Here is a 14,735-nt window from a genome sequence, read left to right on the forward strand (position 1 = left end):
AACCCAATAAAAATAATTTCAATAAAATAAAAATGGAACTAGCAACAACTTAACTCTACCTTCTAGAAAATTTAAGTAAGAAAGTAAATGGGCTTAATAGAGTTTTCTCCAGAATAAAGCCTCAAAATTCGTCAATAGTGGTAAAAATTTTTCCAAAGACTTATATTTAATCACAGATAGTGAGGGGTAGGATTTACGTTCAAGTCTGGGACCTAAGTTTAGAGGTTTTTCCACCAATGCCACTACCACCTTTAAAAAATGAAGGTATAAAGTGAGATCATGCAGCTGATTTTAGACAAATGAGATAACATGTTTCATTATTTAATCAAATAAGATAATGTAAAATATTTTTAAATGAGGTAAGATCCAATTTAATATCATTAAACATTTCTCGGAATAGTTATGACATTCCACAGAGGTAGGAAGAAGGAATTTATTGTTTATATTTTACTCCAATATCTCAACCAAACAGGGTATACATGATATAATCTAAAATATATTGCATTATTAAAGAGTTTTTAAGCAAGGCTGTGTAAAGTGGCAGCTCCAGGAGTCCCTTCTTCCCCTGCATGGGTCCAGGTTTCTCTGTTCTCATTTTTTCAATTATCCAATGCTGCTGGCTTATTTTATATCTTCTAGAAATTCCTCAGTTTCTGGCCCTCTGATAGCAACTTTCAAATATGTGTAATTCTCCTGCTATTTCAATAGGATTTGGGGAAGGAGCATGGATTAGATCATCAACTTGGACTATAAACATTAGGCAAATAATAGCTTGATTAAATGGTGATTATAGGAAAATAAAGATCTACTATAAACATTTAAAAGAAGCAAACTCATGTGAAAGAAATTCATCACTGAAGTGTGACTAACAGCAGAGGAATGAAATCAACTCCAAGCTCTTATGAAATGTACAACAGCAGACTTTATAGTACAAAATTGGGAGGAATTTTTCTTTCTTTTTTTTTTTTTTTTTTTTGTGGTACGCGGGTCTCTCACTGTTGTGGCCTCTCCCGTTGCGGAGCACAGGTTCCGGACGCGCAAGCTCAGTGGCCATGGCTCACGAGCCCAGCCGCTCCGCGGCATGTGGGATCTTCCCGGACCGGGGCACGAACCCGTGTCCCCTGCATCGGCAGGCGGACTCTCAACCACTGGCCACCAGGGAAGCCCTGGGAGGAATTTTTAATTCCTTAAGAAATTTGGGATTAAAACGAGTGCCATCAAGAAACCATTGCATTCTGTGCCTCGCACAAAGCAGGCACTTAGTAATTATTTATTAACTGAATGGATAACAGACATGCTCTGGGATCTAATCCAAGCTCAAATATCAAATTCCGTCATGAATGATCCGATTTATAAAACTAGAAGCTGTCTAAAAGCTAGAGCTTATCTAACTCAAATGCCTTTTCAATAGGACCACAACTTGCTGCTCGAGCTATCTCTTAGAGTCCTTCAACATCTCTTTTTAAATTTTTAGTATCTCACTCGATTTAAATGAAATCTGATAACAATCTTCTATTACGGGTGAACCAGCAGTTAACCTTGATGCTGGAAAGTAACAGTTTAATTTGGGTGAGTAGCAAATGCTGATTAATTTTTTTGGAACCGTCAAAGGAGAGAACAACTCTTGCCTTTTTTTTTTTTTTACTTGGTAGGGCCAATTTTTTTCCCAGAAAATAAATGACTACAACTTTTGCAGAGAGGTTCTTTCTAGCTTCCAGAAAGCTTCCTTCAAACTTTACGTACAAATAACCTGGGGATCTTGTTAAACGCAATTCCAATAGACAGGTCTGAGAGGGTCCTGAGAGAGCAAATTCTGATAGCCTTCAGGTGATACTGCCGGTCCGAACACCATACTTTGCTTAGCAGAGGTATAAACTCTCAACCATCTTAGGTCACCTAATTCTCCTTCTTAACGCTAAAGATTTGATCCAAGTGTGCTTGTTATTTTGTAACGAAAGAAAGTTTCCACAGAACGTCAGGCCTGTTAATTTCCCTCGTTTTCCAATGGGAAAAAAACGCAGTTCAGGATCGCAGCTCCACCTTCCAAACTAGGTTGTCCTAAGACGGCTTAGGGGACCAAGGTAGGCATCTATGAACTCAGGCCAGGTCTCTGCGACGACTCCCGGCCAAGAGAAAAACCCAGCGCCGGGTATCGCGGGGAGGCCCGGCCGCCCTCGGCCTCGGACGCAGGCCCTTTCCAGGAACGCGCGGGCCCGCCCCCCGCACGCGGCCGCCCATTGGCCCAACGGCGCCGGGCGTGACGTCAGTCCCCGCCCCGCCACTTCTCCGGCCCCGCCCCGCGGAGTGGCCTGGCGGTTTGGTCTGGAGCAGCTGAAACCGGTTTGAGCGGAGCCGCTTCCTGCCGCTGAGCGCCGCGGTTGGCCGCCTGGGGGAGCGCTGGCGAGGCGCGGACAGCGGGCGCCCGGCACCTCGGCCCGCGGCACTGCCTCTCGGGCGCGGCGTCGGTGGCGGCGCGGACCCGCGGACCCGGCAGGTGAGGCGGGAGGTCGGGGGGCCGGGCGCGCGGTGCGAGGGCCGTGGTGGCCGCTCACGTGGCGGCTGAGTTGTCAGGGCGACCCGGCTGGGGGACGCGGGCGGAGCGGGGGGCGAGGCATGGGCAGGGTTCCCCAGCCCGGGCGGGCTCTGCCCGTCGGGGAAACAGCGGCCTGGACGTTCGCCCCGGTAAGTCGGTGGGTGACACATGTTTATTGTATTTATTCTTTGCTGCCGCGATTCCGCTGGGCTGCTGGTGCTTCGTTCCCCTCCAAAAATTTTGCAGCGTTTTCGATATACGAGAATGCATAAACCGTAGGACCACCATGAGTATTAAAAGAAACAAGTCTCGCTCACCACCACTCTCTGGCTTTATCCATAAGTAATTCATAGTGTTTTGACAACTGCTTATTTTCTGAAATTGCCTAACCAAGTAGTCTAGGGTGTGCTTGTATAATTCAGTTATTCCAAGAAACCGAAGTGCCTTAGTCTCTTAGGAAAAGGTTCCAGGAACAGTCATCAGTGCCCTTGATACAATTTTAAGACAGTTTCCCCTTCTTATAAAGCTCTTCTTTTTCCAAAGCTCTTCAAATTGCCTTGATGACTTCTGGGAGAAAGCCTTCATCAGTTAGGTGCTTCGTCGGCCCCCTCTTATCCCACTGCCCGGTTAGAAGGAAATTAGGCGTGAATTCAGCCACGAATTGTAGAGAAATCTTTCACCATTGAGGTAGCTGCCTAGTCTGTAACACATAGAGGAACTGATAGAACGAAGCAGGATGTTTGGACTTGATGTTTTCTTCATACTCTTCTTTAGCCCTTCCTATTTCTGCCCAGTTCCTATCCACTACTCCCCCCCCTACCCCCTTGTGTGTCTTGCTACGTTTCTGACAGTTGTGACTTAGCTAAGAAATAAATACAAATTATCAGTCCTTTTTCCAACTCCTAACATTCTGGATACAAATAACACAAGATAAAACAAACAGGTAAAACTACACGGTGGTTCAGTGGTTCTCAACTTCATTAGGGAGAACCAGTATTCTAGACAAAATAAGATTAGGAAAGTTGGACTCCAATAATGACCACAAAGGAAATCTCAGTGTCAGAGTGAGTAAAATTTGATATGTACAAAAAGTAAGTTGATGAATCAAATCTTTGTGTATAACTTAACCAGGAAAAATAAACGAAATGCATATGAAAATAATATCAAGATGAAATGGAAAAAATTTGGAATAGTTTTATGACATTGTTTAGAAAGGTGATTAAAGAATTAACCGGCTTAATGAAATCTCCAGAACTGCTTTCTTAATAAAAATCCATTCATGTCTGTGTACATTTGATTAAAATACTGGCTCAAAATATACTGGGGTCGGAATAGTGGGGTCATAATGATCCTCCAACAGGATGAGCAGGAATTAACTCAGGAAAATACAGGCATTTCATATATTGTTTTCCTATAGTCAGTCAGGCTGTTGGAGCCTAGGAAAGAGCAAGGAGAATTGGAAACAGCTTTTTTCTTTGAAAAAGTATTTGAAGGAAAACAGTGGAATTTTTTTGGCTAGAAAAAAACACATTTTAGCTGAAAATATCTGTGACTTCAGTTTAGCTCTAAAGTAAATGTTCCTGTACCTTTGTTTGCTTAAATCTCCCTTTTGTTCCCCAAGCTGGCAAACCAGTAAAGGAATGTGTTGGGATAGTTTACTTGACAAAAAGAATCGAGTAAAACTTATTTCAGGTAGTGTAAACTCTGAAATATTTTTTAAATGTAAATTACAATGTCATTTTGCAAATTATGTGAGTCCTTAAAAAAGTTAAAGTAGTGTAAAATGCTATTCAAAGTCCCAGATGAGAATGCTGTTTAATGCTTATCTTCAAAAAGCACAAAGTGGAGGTTATGTTTAAGAACCAGACCAAACCAAAAACCTATCTCAGAAAGTCTGTACGTGAGGTTATAGGTGAATTGGTTAAATTACATATGCAGTCAGCTCATGTATGTAAAAATGACTAGCATTTTTCATCTTATTCTTGTTGTATGTATATCTAGAAGACCTCCCCTGTCCAAGTTGAGATTTTCTTTGCTTGTTTGGAAGAAGAGGAAGTGTTGGTTGTATAAATTTTTCGTTCCACAACAGAACAGTATTTTACTTTGGTGGTAGCAGGGTGCCAAAATTGTACGCTTCAATTCTGCACCAGAATTTTGGCCTCTGTCCACGATCAAGTAAACTGCTGTAGGAGCAGCTCTGCAGGCTCTTATTTGGTACGGTATTAAATTTGGGCAATGGGGGGAATGGAAATTAACCAGATTATATGACTTAAGGCAATCCAAGTTGGAGATGATGCTTTGTTGACGACTGGGGAGGTTGGGGGGGGGCGGTAATTTTGTGCTTGTGTATGTAGCTTTGGTGTAGTAAATACTCGATACTGCAGCTGGTTCCAGTCAAGTTACTATAGCCACTTTTACAAGCAACCTTAAGAATGAGAAGCTCAATTTTAATCAGTTGATTTCCTTTTCATTAAATTTACATGTTTCACATTTAACACAGTAGAAATTTAGAGATAATTTTGTACTAGGTGTTGATTTTAATACATAGGAATAATTACATCTGATTTCCCTAAAATTGGTTAAAATAGTTACTTAAAATTGATCAACAAATAACTGAACACCAGCTTTTAATTATGTAGATGAGATTGTTCTTAGTAACTGTGGCAGTAAACACTGGGTGAAAGTACAGGTTATATGTTGAGATGGTGGTGGTTTATTAAGCAATTTGCTGGATGATAGGGCTTTTTGCTATGTCTCAAAATTAATTCAGTAACTTAAAAAACCAAGCTTTTGCTAGCCTTAAGGTTTCTTCTTGATATGATTGATACAGATAAATTAAATGTAAGATATAGATAAATGTAAGATTGCAGTGCTTCAATGAATCATTTTATTTATTAGGAAAGGAAATAGTCTTATTATCTTAGGGTTATGCTCAGATTCATATCAGATGTCATATTAAAAGACAACTATTAAGATATTTGGGTTAAATAGGTAAAAGGTGAGGTAACAATCTAGAGCTAATTTTAGATTTGGAACATTCTTTGGCCATGCTACAACTGGATGTATATGCTTTAAATAGATCATGTTTACTCTTAGACACAGAAAGTAGATTAAGGTATCAAGGACAGGTGTTTTTTCCTCCAGTGTGGAATCTTGGGTTTTCTAACTGAAATGGTAGAGTCGCCAGATACGGAATTCTTTAGCCAAGTGACATGAAACCACATTGACTGGTGTTCTTGCTTAGTATATATACTGTATTTACACTTTGTAATTGATGTAGGTGGGATGATGCATAGTTTATAGCTAACATTGGCTATAAACTATGATCCTCGTTGCAGCCCCCCTGTGGTTAGATATTAGAGATTCCTCATCCTCAGCCCTCTTGATATTTGGAGCTGGACAATTATTTGTGGAGAGCTGTTCTGTGCATTGTACGGTGTTGAGCATCACTCCTGGCTTCTACCCACTAGATGCCAGGAGCATCACCCACAGTTGTGGCAACCAAAAATGTCTCCTGACATTGCCAAATGTCCTTTAGAGGACAAAATTGCCTCCAGTGGCAACTGCTGCTATCGATCTATCTGCCTTGACTTGGAAGCGTGGTTAACTGTGGGTATTAGTGTTCATTAAATGACCATTGCAGAGTTGTGCATGTGTTCACAGGGAGGGGAACATAGCGAAAATGGAAGAAAGAATAGCTAGGAAAGGTACTTGAGGATTTTTTTTGAATAAAATAATGTGTAAATGAAGATAAGCAATTTCAGTTGGTAAATTAAAGGAAATGATGTAAAGACATCATTGGAATTATTTTAGGAACATTGATGGATTGGGGGTATGAAAGTTTTTTTGGAGGTGTTGGAGTAGTTATGTACAATATGATGTGACCTTGTGTGGAGTATGTATTCTTTCTATATTTAAATTCTATAAACTGCATGAGAATTGATGTACATTAATTTTTTTAAAAAATTTCCTATCTTGGGACTTCCCTGGTGGTCTAGTGGTTAGGACTCCGTGCTTCCACTGCAGGGGGCATGGGGTTCCATCCCTGGTCGGAGAACTAAGTTCCCGCGTGCTGTGGCCAAAAATAAATAAATAAAACTAAAAACAATTTTAAATTTCCAGTCTTTTCTTAAGTACTTAAATTAAGGGATAATAAGGTGAATAGGTTGGTTAGGCTGGGAAAAACGGTGAAGAAATGAAAAGTAAGCTGGAGAGAAAATGTGGATAAGGAATAAAGGACATCAAAGACTTCGGGATTTAGATTTCTATAAGTAATGGAAGTGATTCCAAGCCAGGGATGTGAGGGATATTCTAATTGACATAAAATGTATTGTTGGGAAGCGATCGAGAAGCCAAAATATAAGTAGGAGACTTAGGGTTTTTAATGAAGTTTAAACTTAGAAAGAAAGGCATGTATATAAGATCAATTAAAATCTACAGGATTTGGTAATGTTGACTTGGCCAAAAATTCATTCGGTTAATGAATATGTTGTTCAATAAAGTTCTTGGTGAAAATGAAAAATGGCAGACTTCCTGCTGGCGCAGTGGTTAAGAATCCGCCTGCCAATGCGGGGGACATGGGTTCGAGCCCTGGTCCGGGAAGATCCTACATGCCGCAGAGCAACTAAGCCTGTGTGCTACAACTACTGAGCCTGCGCTCTAGAGCCTCTGAGCCACAACTACTGAAACCCGCACGCCTAGAGCCCGTGCTTCGCAACAAGAGAAGCCACCACAGTGAGAAGCCTGCACACTGCAGCGAAGAGTAGCCCCCGCTCCCAGCAACTAGAGAAAGCTCGCCCGCAGCAATGAAGACCCAATGCAGCCAAAAATAAATATATTAAAAAAATGTCTACTTAAAACGAACGAACTTTTTGGCCAACCCAATAGATTGCAGAGTTGAGACTCTAAATTCACGTCTGCAGAACTACAGTAATGATGGGCCTGTGGTTAATAAAGAGAAACTTGAAAAGAGTGATTTGTGAGGGGGAAGGGGTTTTTGTTATTGTATTTTTTAAGCCATTTGTTAGGTCACTTAGAAGCAGGTTCTCAAACTTGTTTCAGAACTTAACTAGTTTGTTTCAGTGGGTGGTACTTAAGTTCTTTGGTTGTTTTCTTGTTATTAAAATTGGAACCTTCTTAATTAAAGTAGAAATGCTCTCTTGAGCCAAGTTTTTTTGTCTCTAGTTGTTGGTTGTGTGTGTTTCCCTACACTATAAACATGAGCCTGGTCAGGAAAGATAGGTTGAGTTCAGAACAGCTGCTTATTAGAGGAGAAGGTATATGACAAGATAATCTTGAATTCTTAAAAAAAGTTTGGACACACTTGTTTTGCAGATTTTTCTGGTCCATACATTCTTACAGAATAGGTTTGTAACACTAGGTCCTAAAACTTGCTAGATGCTTCCTAAATAATTCTATATATAAGGTATCTGAAATCTTTTGCTCACAGTTGAGATTCATTTTTGTTTTTGTGTGTTTTAACTTGTTTCTTGGTGGTAGCTATCTAGAGCTGATATTCATGTACTATAAATGACATCTTTTTCTTTCTAGCACAACGTCCTAAAATAAATCCATCAGAATGACACCTTCTCAGGTTACCTTTGAAATAAGAGGAGCTCTTTTACCAGGTATTGTAAAACTTTACTTTTAAACATTTAAAAAAAAATAAATGAGTGTTTTTCTTATCTGGATTACCTTAAATATAGAGTTGTTACTAGAGTGAGCCTAATTATTAGATGAAAGTATCTTTAGGACATGCCTGATAACAGAAATGTGCTCGGAGCATAACAAATTCAAGAAAAAAAACTTCCCAAATAGTAAGTGTCTTAGTCTCATGTTTTCCAGGAAAGCTGTGAATTTTGAACAGGACAGATAATTGAACCGTAATTTGTTTGTTTGTTTGTTTTTTGGCTGTACTCCGCAGCTTGTGGTATCTTAGTTCCCAGACTAGGGATTGAACCTGGGCCCTCGGCAGTGCGAGCGTGGAGTCCTAACCACTGGACCGCCAGGGAATTCTCTGAGCTATGATTTTTAAGTCATGAAAATGAAGGAAATTTTTCTAGTGTTGAGGAGTTGGTGAAATATTTGGTGAAGGTAAATTTGTTCCTTACTTGTACATCTATTTTTTTAAGCTTTATTGTATTTTTTAACTGTCTACTGAAGCAGTGTGAAATAATTTTAGTGTAAGGTAACATGTCAAAACAGTATCACACCTTGCTACTTACCTGGTTAAGACTCCTCCCTTCTGCTGCAGGGGACACGGGTTCGATCCCTGGTTGGGGAACGAAGATCCCACGTGCCGCACAGTGCGGCCCAAAAAACAAACAAACAAAAAAAACAAACAGTATCACGCCTGGGTTAAAAATTCCTTGTTTAATACACTCTGGCTATGCTGGCCAGTTCCTCAAATCTTTTGCATTCCTTTCCTCCTTTGGGGCTTTCTCAGATTGTTTCCTTTGTTTAGATCTGTGCCCCCACCCGCCACCCCCCTAACTCTCCTTATCCCAGCTTCCCGTATTCAACTAGGTTAAGGTCCCTGTGAAATTCAAGGTTCTTTTTTGTAGTACCTCTTATGAGTTTTATGGAGTCATATGAGTAATTTTTCTTGTGGACAGATTGTAAGCTCTATGAAAAAAAATGTGACTTTATCTTATTCATGCTGAATTCCTGTACCTAGCACAGTGCCTGGCTCAGAGCAGGGGTAAGTATGTGTTCGAACAATGAATGAATGATTAATTCTGTATGTCAGGCATCTTTGATACAGCATCCATCACAGCACCTGACGGTGTGTGTTTGTCCAAGTTCAGATTCTTAGCCAAGATGATTTTGTACAGCTCCACCTCTAGGCAAGATTCTGCAGATTGAAGATTGCTAGTCAGTTGATGGGGTTGCTCCCTTATGTCTAGTACTCACCTCTTGTCCTGTGTGTAACCTCTTCTGTGGAGAGAAGACTGCAGACCTATATCATACTTTTGTGCATAGGCAGTTTAAGCTAGAAGGAGCTGGCCACATCAGGCAAATGTGGTGACCACAGAATTAGCCACAGAAGGGTCAGCTTGACATGGTGGAACTCCTTCTCAAGGACTAGTGGCAGATGTGAATGTAGGTGGGAAGGAAGGGAGGTAGAGGGACAGGGAGGGGATGTTGGGGTGGATTTTCACCTCCCCCCCAGATCTCATGTCACCTTGATTTCCTCCCCAAAGCAAGGAGGAAGTGTTCTCTGCTGAAAGTGGAAAGACTGCAGAGAGAAGTGAAGTAAGAGGGAACAAGTAAAAAGAATATGTGGGGGTGCTGTTTGCAGATTCCTTTAGTTAGCATTCAGGTCTTTATAATCTTCAATAAATGAAATCCAATTAAAGAAATAGGTCTGTTCTGGTAAAAAGTTTCCCGTTTTTCCTCATAGAAACCATATTCAAAGGCAATCAGCAGAAAGACAGAGTAACATTGCAGGAGGGAATTGGTAAAATGCAGGAGCACTTATATAGAAGGAAAGTAACCACAGATTGTCCAAGTTTCACTTTTTCCATGTGGGATACATGTTCTTTCCAGAGCAGAGAGTAGCTGCTGTTTTGTATGGGGATAAGAAATAACTGACTCCATGAGGAAGGTTAATGAGACTCTCCTTTACAAAGGAAGTATAACCGGCCTGAATCAGTGATTTGATGGTAATCTGTATTTTGAGCTAGGAGCCACTGCATATGCTGTACATATGCAGAGCAACATATATGATCTTGAGAATAAATATTTGTGCCTTGTATTTAGCAAGTGTTTATCTTTTTTTTTTTTTTTAATGCGAAGAGGTAGTGATAACCTAAGTTAATTGCAAAAAAAATCTGGTTACTTTAAAGGATTGGTGAGTATTTTAACATGAAATCTTTATACATAACCACCTTATGCTTTTACAGACATGTGTTTAGAACCCTGAAAACTCCTGAATGACTACCACATTTGGGATTTTAGTTAGGTTTTAGACAGTCCAAGCATATAAAATGCCATGCAGGTGGCTAAAGCCAATTAGAACTCTAGTCTTACTATAGTAGTGCCCAGAGCTTGGAAACCAAGCTACTCTCAGAGTGTGGAGGAGTTTGTCCTGAAGTTTGTTCACTTGGGCTCAGTTCCTTGTTTTTTTCTTTATGGATTTTAATTATAGTAATTCAGAATGTGTTGATATATAAGTTAAAGATATCTGCATACTTATATTCAAGAAGTTGTAGACTTTTGCTAAATATATGGAATTTAGCAAATATAGGTGATGACTATATGTTGGTTTGTGTGTTGATGACAAGTGTTCAGATGAAGTGTGATAGTCTTTATTTTAGTAAGGAATACGAGATTTTTGTCTAGTTTTTCACTAGTCTTTGTTCTGGGGACTTTTTTTTCTTTGTTTGTTGTTGTTACATTGCTCATATCCCATTGATAATTTTCTTGATCTTTAGCTTCTTGGTAGCTACTGTTTGAGTTCCTGGAAAATATCAGGTACTGGTTCTGTAGGATACTTATATGCTCCTTTAAATTGGAAGCTGCCTTGAAGGCAAGGACTGCCATTTGATCACTTTGTCTTGGTACTCATTATTGGCTCAGTAAGTAGTTGAAAAATGAAGAAAAGTCTGTCCCTGTACATTCTTCCTTTTCTCTGCCTTTGGTTCTATAGAGGTGGGTCAGGTTAATAACGTAGGTGCTAGTGTGAGTGGCACCTGGGTCCAAACCCATTTCTCCACTGAAGCTCTTCCATCTCCACTGAAAGGGACTCTGCATCCCATTAAATTAGTGCAGTTTCCTAAAACTAAAATGAGATGTTCCTACTTAACCCACTATAACTCATTATGTTTCTTTAGGAGAGGTTTTTGCAATATGTGGAAGCTCTGATGCTTTGGGAAACTGGAATCCTCAAAATGCTGTGGCTCTTCTTCCAGAGAACGAGACAGGTGAAAGGTAAGCATGGGCATGTCATAATACTGAATAATTGTGACATTCAGATTATAAACTTGGGGGTTTCTAAGATACCTTGGTGTATTTTTCTTTTAATTTTTATCAAACTTATCACATATGTATAAAGAGTGAAGTCATTTTACAGAGTTTGCTGTGAAAAAACAAGTTCCTCTGTTTCTCAATTTCCACCTCGCAAAAAGTCATTTTCAACTCTTGGCTGTTGGCTGGTTCTTTTGATGCTTAATACCATATTTCTAAACAGGCTTATATTGTTATTTCTTATTTTAAAAAAATTAAGGCATTTTTTTGCTTCTCAGTACTCTTCTTGATAAAAGATCTAATTTTTGCTTTAGCTTATGAAATAATTTTCTTGAGACATATATTCTTTTAAAAGTAGCAGAGGGTGGAACACATCCTTAGAAATTTTAGCTAATGTAATGAAATAAGTTTACTACTGACATTAAATACAGCACTAAACTTAGCATGGGTGTGTTGGTGCATTGGAGTGGGGAAAGGAGGATCTGGGTGCCAGTTTCAGTTCCGCAGTTAGCTGTGATCTTGGGCAGATCTCACATCTCTAAGCCTTGGTTCCTTTATCTGCATGGTAAAGGGGTTAGGATAGAATCAGTGTTGTCAACAAAGGTGGTCCTTCTCTGTATGGATATTTTGAAGTGTTATGGATTGTCAGGATGTATGCGTGGGGGTAAAGGAAAGATGAGGAGATTCTAAATAGTATACAAATACATGCAGTGCCCCCAGGGAGAAACATCAGATTAGATGATTGTTAAGCAGTGCTACTAAAAATGTGGCCTGTGGACTCAGTGCTAGACAAAAAACATTTTTTTATCAGTGCACGATGTGAGAAATACAAAGATTGAGAGCAAGCATTTAGAAATGTTTATGACAGTTTGACATTGCTGGGATACCCATGCATGTCATGGACTTATCTCATCGAACTGGGTACATCATAGACCAGAAGTATTGGTCATGGGACAAGTAGAGTAACACAAGTAAACAGAAACTGGTCCTTCACAGCAGACAGTTTGAGGAGCACTGATGGCAAAGCAGAGGGAAGTAACAAGGAAAGTAAAACAATACCATAATGTAAGCTCAGGAAAAGAAAACAAAAAGCATACATAGAATACCTGTTTCTCTATTTGTCATTAGTGTGACACATTTTCTCAGCCAATTCTCTTCTGTTTTTATAAGTTAAGTTCTGTTGACAAATGATATTGGGATCACAGAAAAACGAGATGTTTATTCTCTTCTAGTGCCTATTTTTTCCTTGATTTGTGGATTAGTCACTCATGTCTGAAGTGAAACCTCATGTCTTTCTAAACTTGTTTACCTCTGCTCTGAACTCTTGAGCTGCCCTGTTACCTGTCTTAAGTCCATTCTAGCCAACCTGGTCAAAGTGATGTGAACAGAATGAGAACAGTTAACTTCTTAATTTTAAGGAAGCAGCCATTTTGACATCGCTGTACAATGAAGTATAATTGATTCATATATGGCAGATAAACAGTGCTTCACAAAGAGAAAGGAAGTAGATGACACAGTTGATATAAGTAGTTGATACAAGATGATACAAAAGTAAACAAATCTGTTTGCCTGTAAACAACAGTCTCTTGGGGGTTTTTGGTTGGTTGGTTTGTTTTTGACAGCATGCTGGATCTTAGTTCCCGGACCAGGGATTGAACCCTTCCCGCTGCAGTGAAAACTCAGAGTCCTAACCACTGGACCACCAGGAAATTCCCCAGTCTTGTGTTTTAGAACTGTGTTTCTTTGGGATTTCAGTGTACTCTGCATTTAAGTCCTCTGTTCCTCCTTTTCAGTCTCTTAAGTCTCTCTGTACCTACAGGTTTGTGGTGACAAGAGCTCTGTTGGAATTTTTTTCTTACAAACAATTTGAAGGTTGTGGTGTTATTTCCTAATAATGCAGAAAATGTGGGTCACTTATGATTTTATTTGCCCTTCTTGGAGATTTCATGGTATTTTTGTGGGGAGGATATTAGGGCAATTCAAAATTAGACAGGTGCACTAAACCTTCTCACTGCCCCTCTTTCCTGGTTTTTCTTCAGTTTCATCAGGTTACGTTCATTCTTGATGTCACTGAACAGTTCTGGTACATTTTTTTTTAAGTAATTTTATTTATTTATTCATTCATTCATTCATTCATGACTGTGTTGGGTCTTTGTTGCTACACTCGGGCTTTCTCTCTAGTTGCGCTGAGCCGGGGCTACTCTTTGTTGTGGTGCGGTGGCTTCTCTTGTTGTGGAGGGTGGGCTGTAGGCCCATGGGCTCAGCAGTTGTGGCTCACGGGCTCTAGAGCACAGGCTCAGTAATTGTGGCGCACAGGCTTAGTTGCTCCGTGGCACGTGGGATCTTCCCGGACCAGGGATCGAACCCGTGTCCCCTGCATTGGCAGGCAGATTCTTAACCACTGTTCCACCAGGGAAGTCCCTCTGGTTCATTTATAACTTTGCTATATTTGCTTAGGGAAGTAAAGTAAAAAGACTCATTTTATTGCTCTCACCATCTGATCTTTTCATTTGGTGGTTCTTAACCAGGGGAGCACATTGGAATCACTTTAAAAAATGATTTAAAAAGCACTTTAACTGGTTTAAAGCACTTTAAAAGGGGGCTTTTAAAAAAATGCTGAGACCCTGCTCCTGTAAGATTGATAAATAGTGCACGAGAGAGGGGCCCCAGCACATTTTTAAAGCTTCCCACTAATTCTACTGTGCACATCTGGGGCTAGTTTCACATACTCTGGCTGGTTTTATGGGTGAAATAATACTGGAAATTTGCCTTTTTCTTTTTGGGTAGCAGAGATGGGAAATAAATTTCATCTCAGAGTTGGTAGAATCTGCCTGGAGCCCTGTGTTGAAAAGGATTCTGAGGCTTATCAGGGAGAAGTAGAAGGGCACATGTTCCGAGCATTTAGGCTGTCCTTGTTGTGCAGCAGTGTTTCTCAACCAATCACATATGTCCAGTTTATCAAACTCCACAAGACAAAGCTCCACCCCAGACCTATGAAACCAGAGTTTCCCAGGGTGGAGCCAGGGCATATGTATTTTATTATTACCAGGTTAATCTGATTGTTGAAGCTAGGACCAGGGGTGACAGCTGGTTGTGGATATTTTGTTAGAAACCAGAATTGAGTAAGAGTGAGGATAATGCCCTAAGTCTGTCTTGGCAGAGCCAGGTGGGGAGCAGTGCTAGCCATCTGGTATCATGGAAGAATATTTGGAGCTGCCATTTAGTCACTGAACTA

General features: G+C 40.1%; 1 protein-coding gene across 3 annotated transcripts in view; it reads left to right on the forward strand.

The window, feature by feature from the left end:
• The first annotated feature begins 2,333 nt into the window (after positions 1-2,333).
• The window catches only part of GPCPD1 (glycerophosphocholine phosphodiesterase 1), a 63,003-nt gene continuing 50,601 nt past the window's right edge, over positions 2,334-14,735 (forward strand). Inside the window, exons 1-3 of one of the 3 annotated variants that reach the window (XM_067707539.1) lie at positions 2,334-2,494; positions 8,084-8,160; positions 11,368-11,464. In XM_067707539.1, coding sequence (XP_067563640.1) covers positions 8,112-8,160; positions 11,368-11,464 — 146 coding nt within the window. In that variant the 5' untranslated portion in view covers positions 2,334-2,494; positions 8,084-8,111. Of the gene's footprint in view, positions 2,495-2,662; positions 2,683-8,083; positions 8,161-11,367; positions 11,465-14,735 lie in introns of those variants that run through there. The other 2 variants (XM_067707540.1, XM_067707541.1) reach the window with 2 other exon arrangements.

This window comes from Pseudorca crassidens, chromosome 15 (assembly GCF_039906515.1).
Source record: "Pseudorca crassidens isolate mPseCra1 chromosome 15, mPseCra1.hap1, whole genome shotgun sequence".
Taxonomy (NCBI): domain Eukaryota; kingdom Metazoa; phylum Chordata; class Mammalia; order Artiodactyla; family Delphinidae; genus Pseudorca; species Pseudorca crassidens.